Genomic DNA, 12,231 nt, shown 5'->3' with positions numbered 1-12,231 from the left:
AACTTCACTCATCGATTCCTCCACCCAAGTTGAGGGCTCGGGTCAACCGGACAATGATAGTTTCATCTCACATATCACACTGTTTCACCACCACAGTGCAGGTCATACAAAAATACACCCACCCACTCACCCGATCACTCAAAAATGAACCGCTCACTCACTTGCTCACCCACTCATTTGCCCACTCACCACACTGCAGGTCACCTCACTTTTATTTCCGCTTCTTCTCTTACACTGCTCCACTCTGGAATTATCTTCCATCGTCGTCTATTTCCCCCGCCCCAACTTCTAACAAAATTAGCCTTGCTCGATTCAATACACGTGTTACACTTATCCATTACAACTTTGACAGTGCTGTTTGTTGCTGGCTGCATTATGTTTTGTGGCTTTGTGCCCAAACGCAGCAATTGTGTAAAAACGAAACCCCACAATGGGCAACATCCGATGTCCTCAAGCAGCTGACAATGTGCAGACTCAGAACCTGGTCGGGCAGTTTCCACAGGCAGAGCTCCAAGTGCACAGCTCTTCGAGAGCCACATTTTGTTCTGGTGTCCTGCCAGTGAGAGTTACGATCCGAGGCTGGGCGTCAGGGTGGAGAAGTGGTAAAAAAACTCATGCCTCGCAGTAAACAAGGCCCTGGGTTTGATTGCCGACTTGGATGCATTTACGCGTGTGTTCTCCCCCTGTTCTGTATGCATTTCCTCCACGTCCTCCTGTTTTCTCCCATAGCAAAAAATAAAACCCACACAATGTAACTGATATTCGCCAAACATCCCAATGCTGAAGATTTACCTGCAAATAACTCAATTTGGATCCCACACAATAATATTGCCCCCTATTGTGAACAACTGAAGGCCTATCCTGAAATAAGGTCTTGAGATTCAGCAAGGCATTCAGCAGGGTAAACAAGCGGTAGTAATAGGTGCCTGTTTACCTTCATAGGTGGGTACTTGTGGTATGGGGCAGCCCCGGATGCCAGCTCGATGGCGGTGATGCCAAAACTCCAGATGTCTGCCTTGAAATCATAGCCTCGCACCTATTCACAGGGCAGCAACACCACCCATAAACACAATGCGTCCCGTGCAAGCCATGGCATAACGCAATCGGAATCAGGTGTCGAACCACAGATAGCATCACACAAAGCTACACTCAAGCTCCAGGACCTCTCCTCATCTTAAAATGTTTATACAGGTCAATAAATTCTTCCCACTTGAGAATGACGATTATCAACTAGTAATTCAGAAAATGTGTAATGCAGTGGTGACGAATACACAAAGCACTGGGTACCATTCTAGTGAATCTGAATGCGCTCCGCGAACTGCCAGAAACACGACCAAAAATCACACATTTAACCCTGCAATATACTAGGGAGCATTAGCGCCATCTATTGGAAGAAGTTATTGTTTGTAATGCATTCATTCTTAAGTTAGGGTTTGTTAAATCTTTACTTAAAGCTTACATGACTGCAGGAATTCATATTCCTTGGGTAACCTATCAACGTGACTTTTCCGAAAGACCCAAAGAATTAAGGATTTATCTTTGTGGAAAGCAAGCAACGATAATTGTTGCCTGCTTTTCCTGTTTGTTCCGAATTGTCCTAAGATCCACAACAATAATATATTGTCATCCACCCGTGGCTCGGGATGCACACGTTAGCCACTGCTGCTGTAATGTATCTAGTTAGGTTTATCTGTCACACAACATGGTCCCCTACCAAAAGAGTTTACTCCCGACCAAAACCTTCAATATCTAAGTTCCCACAGCACGGCCGTGCATTGTGCCAAGGATAGAAAAACGCAAACAGTTTTCACTTCATTGTAAATGCCTAAAACGTCATGAATTTCAACGCTTCGCAAACGTCCTTGGTTACTCTACCATCCAAATCACAATACCGTCGATCCTCTACGATAACTTCACGTACAATTGTATGTGGCATATATCCTCGTCTATTTTACATATGAGTACAGGTCACCCAATATCTGTTAAAGGTTTCTGTAATTTAATTTGTAACGAGCTATGATCAGTCCAGGGATAATCTGCCCGAGGTGACATGCACTTCAGGGAGTTAACGATTTCACACCATTGCGAGCTGTACATTGCGGTACTTTATTTTATTTGTGTTTGTCATTTTGGTGACCCAGGGGTCACGCTTGCAAATTATATCCTATCCTGGTCTCAAAAACTTTTTCCCGTTGCACAAAATTAACCTTAGCCATAGCAGGGAAGTTGTAGAACCAGTGTAAAATAGCTCATCGGTTACTTTTGACAATTCATTAACACAAATAATTCATTTGTAATGGTGCCACGCCATCTTTTAAAAATATATATTTCAGTAGGAGCCCAATTCAGAGCACGAACCACGACGTAGGGGAGGGGGGTACAGAACTTCCACGGACATAAGTCTCAAACTCTATGCCCCAGAACTTCGAGAAGCGAGGAGATTGGGCTCACTGCCCCAATGAGCGTGGAATTTGTATTTGTGTAGTGAGGGGATGGTAGGGGAAAATAATTTAAGGCAGTAGAGGGCGCAGGGGGAAGAAGGTGGGAGGAGGGGGGAAATGGAAAAAGTTAAGGGAGGAGCACCTAGGAAGGAATAACTTCCACGCGCCGAGTGAACATATCAACCTCTATAATCCCGCAAGGCAGTAATTAACTTCCGTCCATTCCAAGGGATAGAGGGGGAGGGGAGCATTCCTTGCACCTATCCCCTCCCCCTGACCTGCAAGCATAGGCACCTCGCATGAGGCTCTACAAGAATGGGTATCATCTGACCTCGAATCTCGTCCCCTGCCTTTAAGTTTGTGGCTTAAGTGTTATGTTCCCGCGAGGGGGAGGAGGGTACCCAAGCCACCGTTTCCATGAAGAAGGGTTCATGGTCCCCTCCATTATGCCAGGACGGACTTGTGATCTTAAAGGTTTGCAGTAAAGCATGCTGGCGTCTTGACAGTATATTATTTCAGGACCCATAGAGTTGTTTCAATTGAGGGACTAAGTCTTGTTCAATTGAGGGACTGAGTTCATAATAGTCGAGAATTTCTTAATATCTGGGCATGACCAGAAGGCGTGCCTGAGGGGCATTTGGGCAATCCGGTTAAGTAGGTGCCATGCATTAATTTATATTGGTGCCACGCCATCTTAAAAATGTCTTGCAACCCTGCACTTCATATGCAGAAATATTAAGAGAGGCAATCATCATGAAAGCTGGAGCGGTGACGAAGCAGTTAGCGCCCCTGCGTTACGAATCCTGTAGTCCGTGTTGGATTCCCAGCCATGGTTAACATCAGTGGCGGGTGAAAGCTATCCTCAGCTACCTCACTTCACCGACCAGCACTGCACAGCGTGATAAAGTATAGATTAAACAAACCCAGTGGTTGGTAGAACCAGGGCCCAACACAACTATGGCAGCATGCGACACAGTGCGGATTATTCTTCGGTCTCAGGAATGTTCCTATTAGGGGTGTTAACCAATAAATAGTAAGCAGGGAAGCGTTTTCATCAAGTCAGGAACCAAGGGAATCTCAGCGATTGGCACGAGCGAACCATACAAAAGGCACGGCTCCGTAAGTCACGTGGTACAGTTGCCCGTGTTTCTCAGTTAAAAAAGTGCAACCAGAGCAATTGCTCACTTGCTCTCTCTAATGCTGGCAGAAGGGCCTGCACTAGAATTGACCTGCCATTCAACTCTGGTGTAACCAGGAACGGAGGCGGAGCGAGTGGATTGAAGAAGCTTGCCCCCATTGTTTTAACTGGAGCGCCTGGAGATGAAATCAAACCGGCAACCTCTGGATTGCAAAGCTCAACGCTGCTCACCGTCGCACCACCACGATGGCAGCTGCTGCGGCAAACTCGTATTTTTTTATCGGTTTTTGCAAAGTGGTTACCGGTTATGCGGCAATAACGATTGTAATGACTAGTTTCCATACAACAGCGCACGGAGAGGAGGGGGCACGAGGGGGGGCGGCAGGGATCACAACCGTACCTGCTCCATGACCTCGGGCGCCATCCAGCAGGGCGTGCCCACAAATGTCTTGCGCACCTTGTTCCTCGTCACGTCTCCACCGGTCGCCAGAAACGCACTCACCCCAAAGTCTGGCCAAAGTCAAGAGTTAGCAATAATATTAACTTCGTACATTTGGTATTTATGCTATTCTTAAAGCAGAGGACCATGACAACGGCATGCAAAGGCCCGCTCGTTTTCAATGACATCCAGGATTCTTTATCGTCCACAGTGAAGCAGACGACGCGTATTTTTGTTACGGTTAATACACCTACAGTAATAAACAAGGGCGGCCTGCCAGATTCGAAATGTGAAACTCTGTAACAAATGGCGAAAGTACCATTGCGGGGACCACATGACCACCCCGAAGGGTTCAGAGCGTGTGTCCGGTCTTTACTCTCATGTGAGAGCACGGACGTCACAGTCAGCGAGCTCGACGACAGAACAACACGGGGCCAATTCAACGACATCACTGGCAAGGCACCGTGGGTGCTGCCAACGCTGAGAAGCACACGCGATTAGCCAAGTTCTCTGCCCTTGCGTCAGTGCAGGCCACCTCAGACAACAAATCTTCAATGAAAAACACATGTGGGCTTTGATTTACAGTGCACATGCAGGCTTTGATTTATGGTGCACATGCAGCTCGTCTCGAGTTACTCATGTTTATGCCACAAAAGTGCCAGTTACTCACATGAAGCCATTTACCTGCAATTTGAATGGTGCCGTCCTCACCCAAAAGGATGTTTCCTGCCTTCACATCCCTGCTCCCAAAACACACAGGCTTAAGACTGTGTAGATCACATAAAAAAGTCTTTCAATCACTTTAGAGAAGAGCGTGCAGGTGGCAGGTATCACAATACCTGTGGATCTGCCCATTGCGATGGAGGTAGTCCAAGCCTTCGAGAACCTCCTTCAAGATCGAGGCGATGACGGGTTCCTCCAACACTCCTGATTTATGTTCGCCCTTCTGAACAATGTGCTTTATCATGTCCAGCATGGAACCTGAAACAATCATTGAAACATTCATGCTCACATACAGCCCTCTTCAATCCACTGCTGGATGAGGGGCTCGCTATGCCGTGCAGTTCGTAGGGGTTATTAACCCATATTTCGCCATGCTGCTCAGTGTGGGTTGGTACAGTGTCATGAGAACAGGATGTCCCAGCCATAACCACACACATACACAGCACAGCCAACTAAATAATGTACACAGGACAATTCTGTCTACCTCAGGTTCACTCCCTGCAATCAACACACCTCCTATATGACACACCCAGGATACACAAACACATCACACTAATTAACAACAGCTGGCATTCGCCACTAAATGGCAGTGACGTCGCTACAGCGCCAGTGTCAGGCTAGGTGCACATAACATCACACACAGAACACAACCCCATCACGCAGACACACCACATACCACACACAAACCATCACCCAGGACACACATTTCATCAAACACACACACACAGCAACCCTCATGTCCTGACAGCACACAGTAGCTACCTTATCACAGTACAGACTGGGAATGGGTGATCAGCATCCTCTTCACCCTTGATATGACGACTGTACAGAATGGGCGTAAGTATTTTTTATTATTAAGCTTGCTTGCAGAAGGAGGCTATGCTGCTTTGTATGTGATCCAAATCGAGTAATTTTCAAGAAATGTTTCAGCATTCAGATGTTTGGGCATTACCAGTTAGTGTTTTTCAGTTCTGGGAGGAAACTGGAAAACCAAGGAGAAAACCCATGTATAACAGGGGGAAACAAACTCTAAAACACAAAGATCCCCAATATAGTCTTAATAAAGTGCTTTGGAAAGTACCGTTAGCGGGCACCAATGGAAGCCGGCACGGCACACGAGGGGGTGGGGGTGGGTGGCCAGCACCACTCCACACACGAACTCACACACTCTCATGCTGCAGAAAAGGCGGAAAACATATAAACGCCACGCAGAAAGATGCGGAGTCGGGAATCGAATGCAAGCTGCACTGCGACCATCCTGCTGTAGAAAGTCCGAGGGAATACCAAGTGGATCTCAAGGTGCAGCGGTGGCCATACCTCCACTTAGCAGCCGCATCACCAGCCACAGCTCCTCTTTCACCACGAACGACGTGTAGTAGCTCACCACGTTGGGGTGGTTGCACTGGCTCATCGCCTGGATCTCTTTCTGAAATGGGAGGTCATGGGTTAGAATGGAAATCCGGACGCCGAGCAGCGACCATGAGAGCGCCGGACAGCAGGGGGTGAAGCGAGTGGCGAGGTAAGCGGCGAGGTGAGCAGACTCACCAGAAGCTCGTCCATGCTGGTCTGGCACTTCTCCAGGTTGATGCGTTTGATTGCGACTCTCTCTTTCCGCGGGACACACATGGCGGCCTGCACGACGGCAGTGGCGCCGCTGCCTGAACCGAGAAAAAATTTGGATAAATAATGCGTATGCACGGATACAAGTCAGGGAGAGTTCCCAGTCATCAGAGCATTGTAGCATTGGTGTTCATCCTCCTGTTTACAGCCCTGCCACATTACTATGGCAGGAGAAATGTATCCACAAAGCACACATTTTATAGACCCTGGGCAAAATACTCACATGCATTGTGTAACGCTCTCCAATCCCGATTTAGTCTTCAGTATTTAATGGCCAGTATGGAGCCAACAGGGATAAATGTGTTGACATATTTGCAAAGTGTTTTGTGCAAGCCTTTGATAAATGGTGCTCAATATGGTTAGTCCTGAATAGTTTAGTACGGTTAAAGTTTAGTTTGTGTTCTATCATGTGTGTGTTTTCGTGCTCTAAGTTAAAGACGGATAGCGCTACCGCATAAATGCATTAAATCTTAGTTGGAAAGCATTAACAAGGGACAGTGATCAATGGGAACGCATCCTAAACACACACACACACACCAGGCACGTGCAACATTGAAAAGCATCAATCTGCACAACACAAGGCTGACTGACAATAACTTACAAGGGTTCTAGTTTCAGGTAAAAAAAATTTGTTTAACCAGGTGAGAACTGAAGGGACCAGGATACGCCTCATTTGCAAGTGACCTGGGTCACCAAAATGATGTGAAATGGAAAATATTGCAAACATAAATCAATGTTAAATAATAAATTCCCTGTTGCATAAATCAGCTCGGGCAGATTTTTATTTTACTGATCATAATAGACTTACAAATGTAGTTACGAAACATTAATAAGATCGTGGGTGACTACCGTACCAATGTGTAAACAGATGAGATGCAATTCCTTTACAGATGGTGCAAGAATCCGGCCAGGCGGCTCAGCAGCAAAGAGAGTTGGGCATAATCAGAAGGTTGCAAGTTCACATCCTGGTTGGGGGGGGGGGGTTAATTCGGACCATCAGCTCCCTAGGGTCGATAAAATAGGTAAAAAAAGACCAACGGTGGTTGTATGTATAGTAAACTTCTTTCGCACCCCAAGTAGCCAACCGTGCTAATCGGTGGACTATAGGTTCACTTGCTCCCACCATAGGAATGCGAAAATTTCCATCACCGGCTAGGGGCTATGAACGGCAGATGAGCACAGCCTCAAAGAAACCACTGGCCTTGTCACGTAGGCAGGGCAACTCGCACGAGCTGGATTTGATTCCCGTGATGGATCTGGGGCGGATGGTCGTGGAAGGACAGGGGTCATGGAGGAGCAGGAATTTTCATCACGGAGGAAGGGGGCTGGGCCGATTCCTCGCGGTGCAAGGGGAGGTGGGGGTTGTTAGATCTGCACGGGGGAAGGCAGAGTTGAGGGTCGTGGGAATTTGATCACCGAGGGGAGAGGGAGGGGTGTTGCACAATCGTTTTGACGGTGCCCTACGAGGAGAGCAGCGTGTAACCCTGAGCGCCCCCGTGGCTTCACGCCAGTAGGAACCGGGCTGGCTCGGAGGCGGCAACTGGCCAGCTGATCCCGCGGGGCGCCCGCCCTGACACGGGCCCCTTCTCACGGCGGGGGCGGTGACGCCATTCGCTTGCTTTAACGCGTTAGTACAAACACACGGCAGCAAACGGGACAATCACAATTTTAGCTTTTAAACAGCCGAAGCTAACCCATTCGTATACTCATATTTGCGTTAAAAAGGAAGTTAACATGGCTCTCCCCAGCCCATAGGCTTGAGTGAGCAGGGTAGGCGAGAGTCTAAACCCGGGACTGTGGTTCCCCATCAGTCCGGCCCGCGTCGCAGTGGCCGTGGGAACGAGGCACTCGGCCGGTCCCAGGCGAGGGCTCCTGGCAAGGGTGAGAGGTGATGGCTCAACTACTATCCACGTCTCCCCTCTCCTCTCTCCCCTTTGACATCTCCCCTCTACCGTATCTCCTATTTCACTTTCCTCTCTCCTATTTCCCCGCTCATCGCTTTCAAACCTCCGCTTATCTCTCTGCATCACCTCTCTTAACCCATCCCCCTCTCCCCAGTTTCACCTCTCTGCACCCCCGCCCTTCTCCTGTCTTACCTCGCCTGGGATACAGGAGGTCGTACCTCTTCACTCTCCCCGCTCTCAACACCTCACGCCCACTCATCCACCCGTCTCACCTCTCTAAACTCACCCCTCGACTCCCACTTCTCGCACTCTCTTGCTCCTTCCGTCTGCGCACCCCTCCCCAAGATCTCCCCTCGCACGCTCCCCCTCCTCCTCTCTCCCCTCACTTCTCGCACTCTCTCCCAGTCTCAGTCACACCAGGCCCAGGCCTCGCCCAAGCCACCAGCTTCAAGGACCCTGCAGCCGCAACAGCAGCGGCAATAACAACACAAACAGCGGCGGCAACAACAACACAAACAGCAGCAGCGGCGACAACAGAAGTATCGGCGAAAGGGCTCGTACCGATGACCTCCTGCAACTCGTAGTCATCCCGAGCGTTCGTCCACGCCGCGGCACCGCCACCGCCGCCGCCCTCTTCCGCCATGATGATGATGACGGGCTGAGACGGGGGGCGGGGCCCGCCCCTCTGCCTCCACCCGCGGCCCCGCCCTTTAATCAGCGGCCCTCAACACAAAGCCCCGCCCCCCTTCATCACCCCGCCCCTCCGTTGCTCCGCTCAACTGATGGCCCCGCCCCTCCACCCGCAGCCCCGCCCCTCAGATCCTAAGGCCTCGCGTCACGTGGTGCAGCGTTCCCACCATCGCAGGGGAGCCGTGTGTGTTGGACCAAGTTTAACACCAACCAGGCCAAAACTGTGAACTTCAGAGAACAACGCATCTTCTCTGAGAGATAGGGTCAAATTAATACTGGTAGGAACGAAGTGGACCAGACCACCAATAGATTATATCGTCCGTCCGCGTCCGTTTGTCCGTCCGTCCGTCCGACAAGATGGCCGCCCGCTCCCCCTGCGATCTGTGAATTAAACAAGATGGCCGTCGCTTCCGGCGCCTCACGGCGAAACTTTTTGATCGACTGACTATGGGCGAACTCATTTATTCTGGTGGGTGAACAGTGGCGGGGAGGGGTGGAGGAGGAATTGATGATAAAAACAAACTTGCACCATCGTTACAGCTGCCGCGACGAGAGATGTGGGAGGAGAAGCGGCGACCGCTGCCTTGCAGGTGAGAGGTGCGTGTGTGTGTGTGCGCGTGTGTGCGCGTGCGTGCGTGTGTGTATGTGTGTGCGTGTGTGCGCGTGTGTGTGTGTGTGTGCGTGTGTGTTTGCGTGCGTGTGTGTGCGTGTGTATGCGCGTGTGTGTGCGTGTCTGTGTGTGCGTGCGTGTGTGTATATGTGTGACTGTGTGCGTGTGTGTGCGTGCGTGTGTGCGTGTCCGGCCCACTCGAGCGGCGTGATGAATGGGCGCTATTGGGCTTCGGATCGTTATTCACGGCGAACTGGAAGCGTAGCAACACAACTTCATTACGTGTGCGTGTGCGTGCGTGCATGTGTGTGTACGTGTGTGTGTACGTGTGTGTGTGTGTGCGTGCGGTGTGTGTGCGTGTGTGTGTGCGGCAAAACAACCTACCTCCTCGCGGTGCCGGACGGGCAACACTGTCGTGGGCAGTGCTGTGGGGGGAGGGCCAATGCCCATTGGCCTCTCCCCTCATGGCGTCTGTGACCACCACAGTGGCTAAACGGGGGCTCTGGACGGGTGCGAGGGGCTGGTAACCCCTCCACCTTCAATTAACCACCACTAAACTACGAATTAAACATAAACCTGTAATTAATAAGCTTGTGCCGGAGGCCCCGGGGGGTCAGGCTTTTATAACGTCTCCTGGCCAAACCCCATTTGGCGGAGCCAGGAGATTGAATTTTAACCCTCGGGGCTCCTCCAGAAAAAACGAAAAACCATTGCGGATGGCCACGTGGAATGTTCGAACGCTCACTGCGGAGGAGAGGCTGCCACTCCTCTGCCGGGAGCTGGACCGGTACCGCCTGGATCTCTGTGGCATTCAGGAGGTCCGGTGGACCGGTTCTGGCTCCTGCCACCATGAGGGGTGGACAGTCCTCTACTCGGGGCAGGAGACTGCCAAACAACAGGGTGTGGCTCTTCTTCTGAACAAAAGAATGAAGGGGGCGTGGGAGCGTGGCGGTGAGGTGTGGGAAGCTGTAAGCCCCAGGATACTTTGGGCTCGCCTTCCCATCAACCAGAGGCGAGGAGTGGTGGTCGTGGTTACTTATGCCCCCACCGAAGACGAACATCCGTGGAGGGATGCAGGCAAAGCCGATGAGTCGGACGCTTTCTATGACCTCCTGTCACAGGTGCTGGCTAAAGTGGCCACTCGGGACAGAGTCATCTTGTTGGGTGACTTCAATGCCAGAGTTGGTCATGATGCTGGCACCTGGTCTGGAGTGATTGGAAGGCATGGGCCAGATCAGCTCAATAATAACGGTAGGAGGCTGCTAGATTTTTGTGCAACCCATGGGCTTGTAATTACCAACACGCTCTTCCGGCATCGGCGCATCCACACAACATCATGGATGCATGCCGGGTCCAAGCAAGAACATCTGCTGGACTACATAGTGACGGACCAGCGGATGCGAGCCCATGTCCTTGACACCAGGACCTACCGTGGAGCTGATCTGCCCTCTGACCATCGACTAGTCATCTGTAAGATGCGCCTGCCATTCTTCCACTCCGGTGGTGGGTGTACACCCAGGATCCCATTCCAACCAAAAGTGGCCTGGTCTAAGTTAGCTGATGAAAGTTGCAAGCGAGAATTTCATCATCGCTTGCAGCTGGGGTTGGCATCGTCCCCCACTCCACCTGATGTCGAGGGTAAATGGGCGAGGTTTAAGACTGTGACTCATGCAGCTGCAATGGCTGCTTTGGGTACGGGGTCCAGACCTCCCCGGGAACCCTGGCTGACGGAGGAGGTGTTCAGGTTAATTGAGAAAAAGCGACAGGCCCACTCTCATCGCCTACAGCATCCCACGTCAGAGAATGAGGAGGTTTACCGCAGTCTTCGCTCGGAGGTTCGGAGAGCCGTGAGGCGCTGTAAGGATGGGTGGTGGTCGCGGGTTGCTGAGGAGATGGAGTCTGCCTCAGTAGCCCGCGATCACAAATCACTATTTAACTCCATCAAAAAAGTAACCTGTAGCGCCACACCTATTACCATCATTAGAGGAAAAAACGGTGATCCAATCTCCGACCCCCAGGAACAGGTTTGCAGATTTGCTGAGCATTTCTGTGAGGTCCTGGGGGAGGGAAAATCTCTCAGCCAGGAAAACATCATGGCACAAAGTGGGGATAACCCTGCTGAGGCTGCGGTGCCTCAAATATTGGAAGAGGTCACCCCCTGTGAGTGGCTGGCTGAGGTACCGGCTGTTGAGGAAGTACTGAGGGCGATCCGGAGTCTGAGACCAGGGAAGGCACCGGGCAGAGATGATCTCCCAGGCGAAATGCTGAGGGAGGGTGGCGTTTGTGCACAGACTGCCCTATATGACATCATAACAACAGTCTGGACCACTGGACGGGTTCCACAGGACTGGAAGGATGCCCTGGTGGTCCCCCTCTTTAAGAAGGGGGACCGTACCGACTGTAACAACTACAGGGGCATCTCACTCCTCAGTGTGCCGGGTAAGGTCCTGGCAAGGATTATTCAACATCGCCTTGCTAGGCATGCTGAGGAGAGGCTTGCGGAGCCCCAATGTGGTTTCAGGAAAGGGCGGTCCTGCACAGATGCCATATTTTCTGTCCGTCTGCTACAGCAGAGGTGTAGGGAATTCCAAAAAGACCTACATCTCTGCTTTATTGACCTGGTCAAGGCCTATGATACCATCAGTAGGACTGGGCTCTGGGTTGTT

At 50.9% G+C, this 12,231-nt stretch overlaps 1 protein-coding gene across 1 annotated transcript in view; it reads right to left on the bottom strand.

Annotated features, from left to right (window-relative positions):
• The window catches only part of OXSR1 (oxidative stress responsive kinase 1), a 28,266-nt gene extending 19,303 nt beyond the window's left edge, over positions 1-8,963 (bottom strand). Inside the window, exons 1-7 of the mRNA XM_078871153.1 lie at positions 8,827-8,963; positions 6,287-6,399; positions 6,059-6,167; positions 4,858-4,999; positions 4,703-4,758; positions 3,980-4,089; positions 935-1,036 (exon numbers count right to left, since the gene is read on the bottom strand). Of these exons, the coding sequence (XP_078727279.1) occupies positions 935-1,036; positions 3,980-4,089; positions 4,703-4,758; positions 4,858-4,999; positions 6,059-6,167; positions 6,287-6,399; positions 8,827-8,908 (714 nt within the window). The 5' untranslated portion in view covers positions 8,909-8,963. The remainder of the gene's footprint in view (positions 1-934; positions 1,037-3,979; positions 4,090-4,702; positions 4,759-4,857; positions 5,000-6,058; positions 6,168-6,286; positions 6,400-8,826) is intronic.
• Positions 8,964-12,231: the final 3,268 nt, after the last annotated feature.

Source organism: Lampetra fluviatilis, chromosome 31 (assembly GCF_964198595.1).
Source record: "Lampetra fluviatilis chromosome 31, kcLamFluv1.1, whole genome shotgun sequence".
NCBI classification, from domain to species: domain Eukaryota; kingdom Metazoa; phylum Chordata; class Hyperoartia; order Petromyzontiformes; family Petromyzontidae; genus Lampetra; species Lampetra fluviatilis.
The sequence above is the reverse complement of the archived record's forward strand: the minus strand, read 5'-3'. Positions and strand labels throughout refer to the sequence as shown.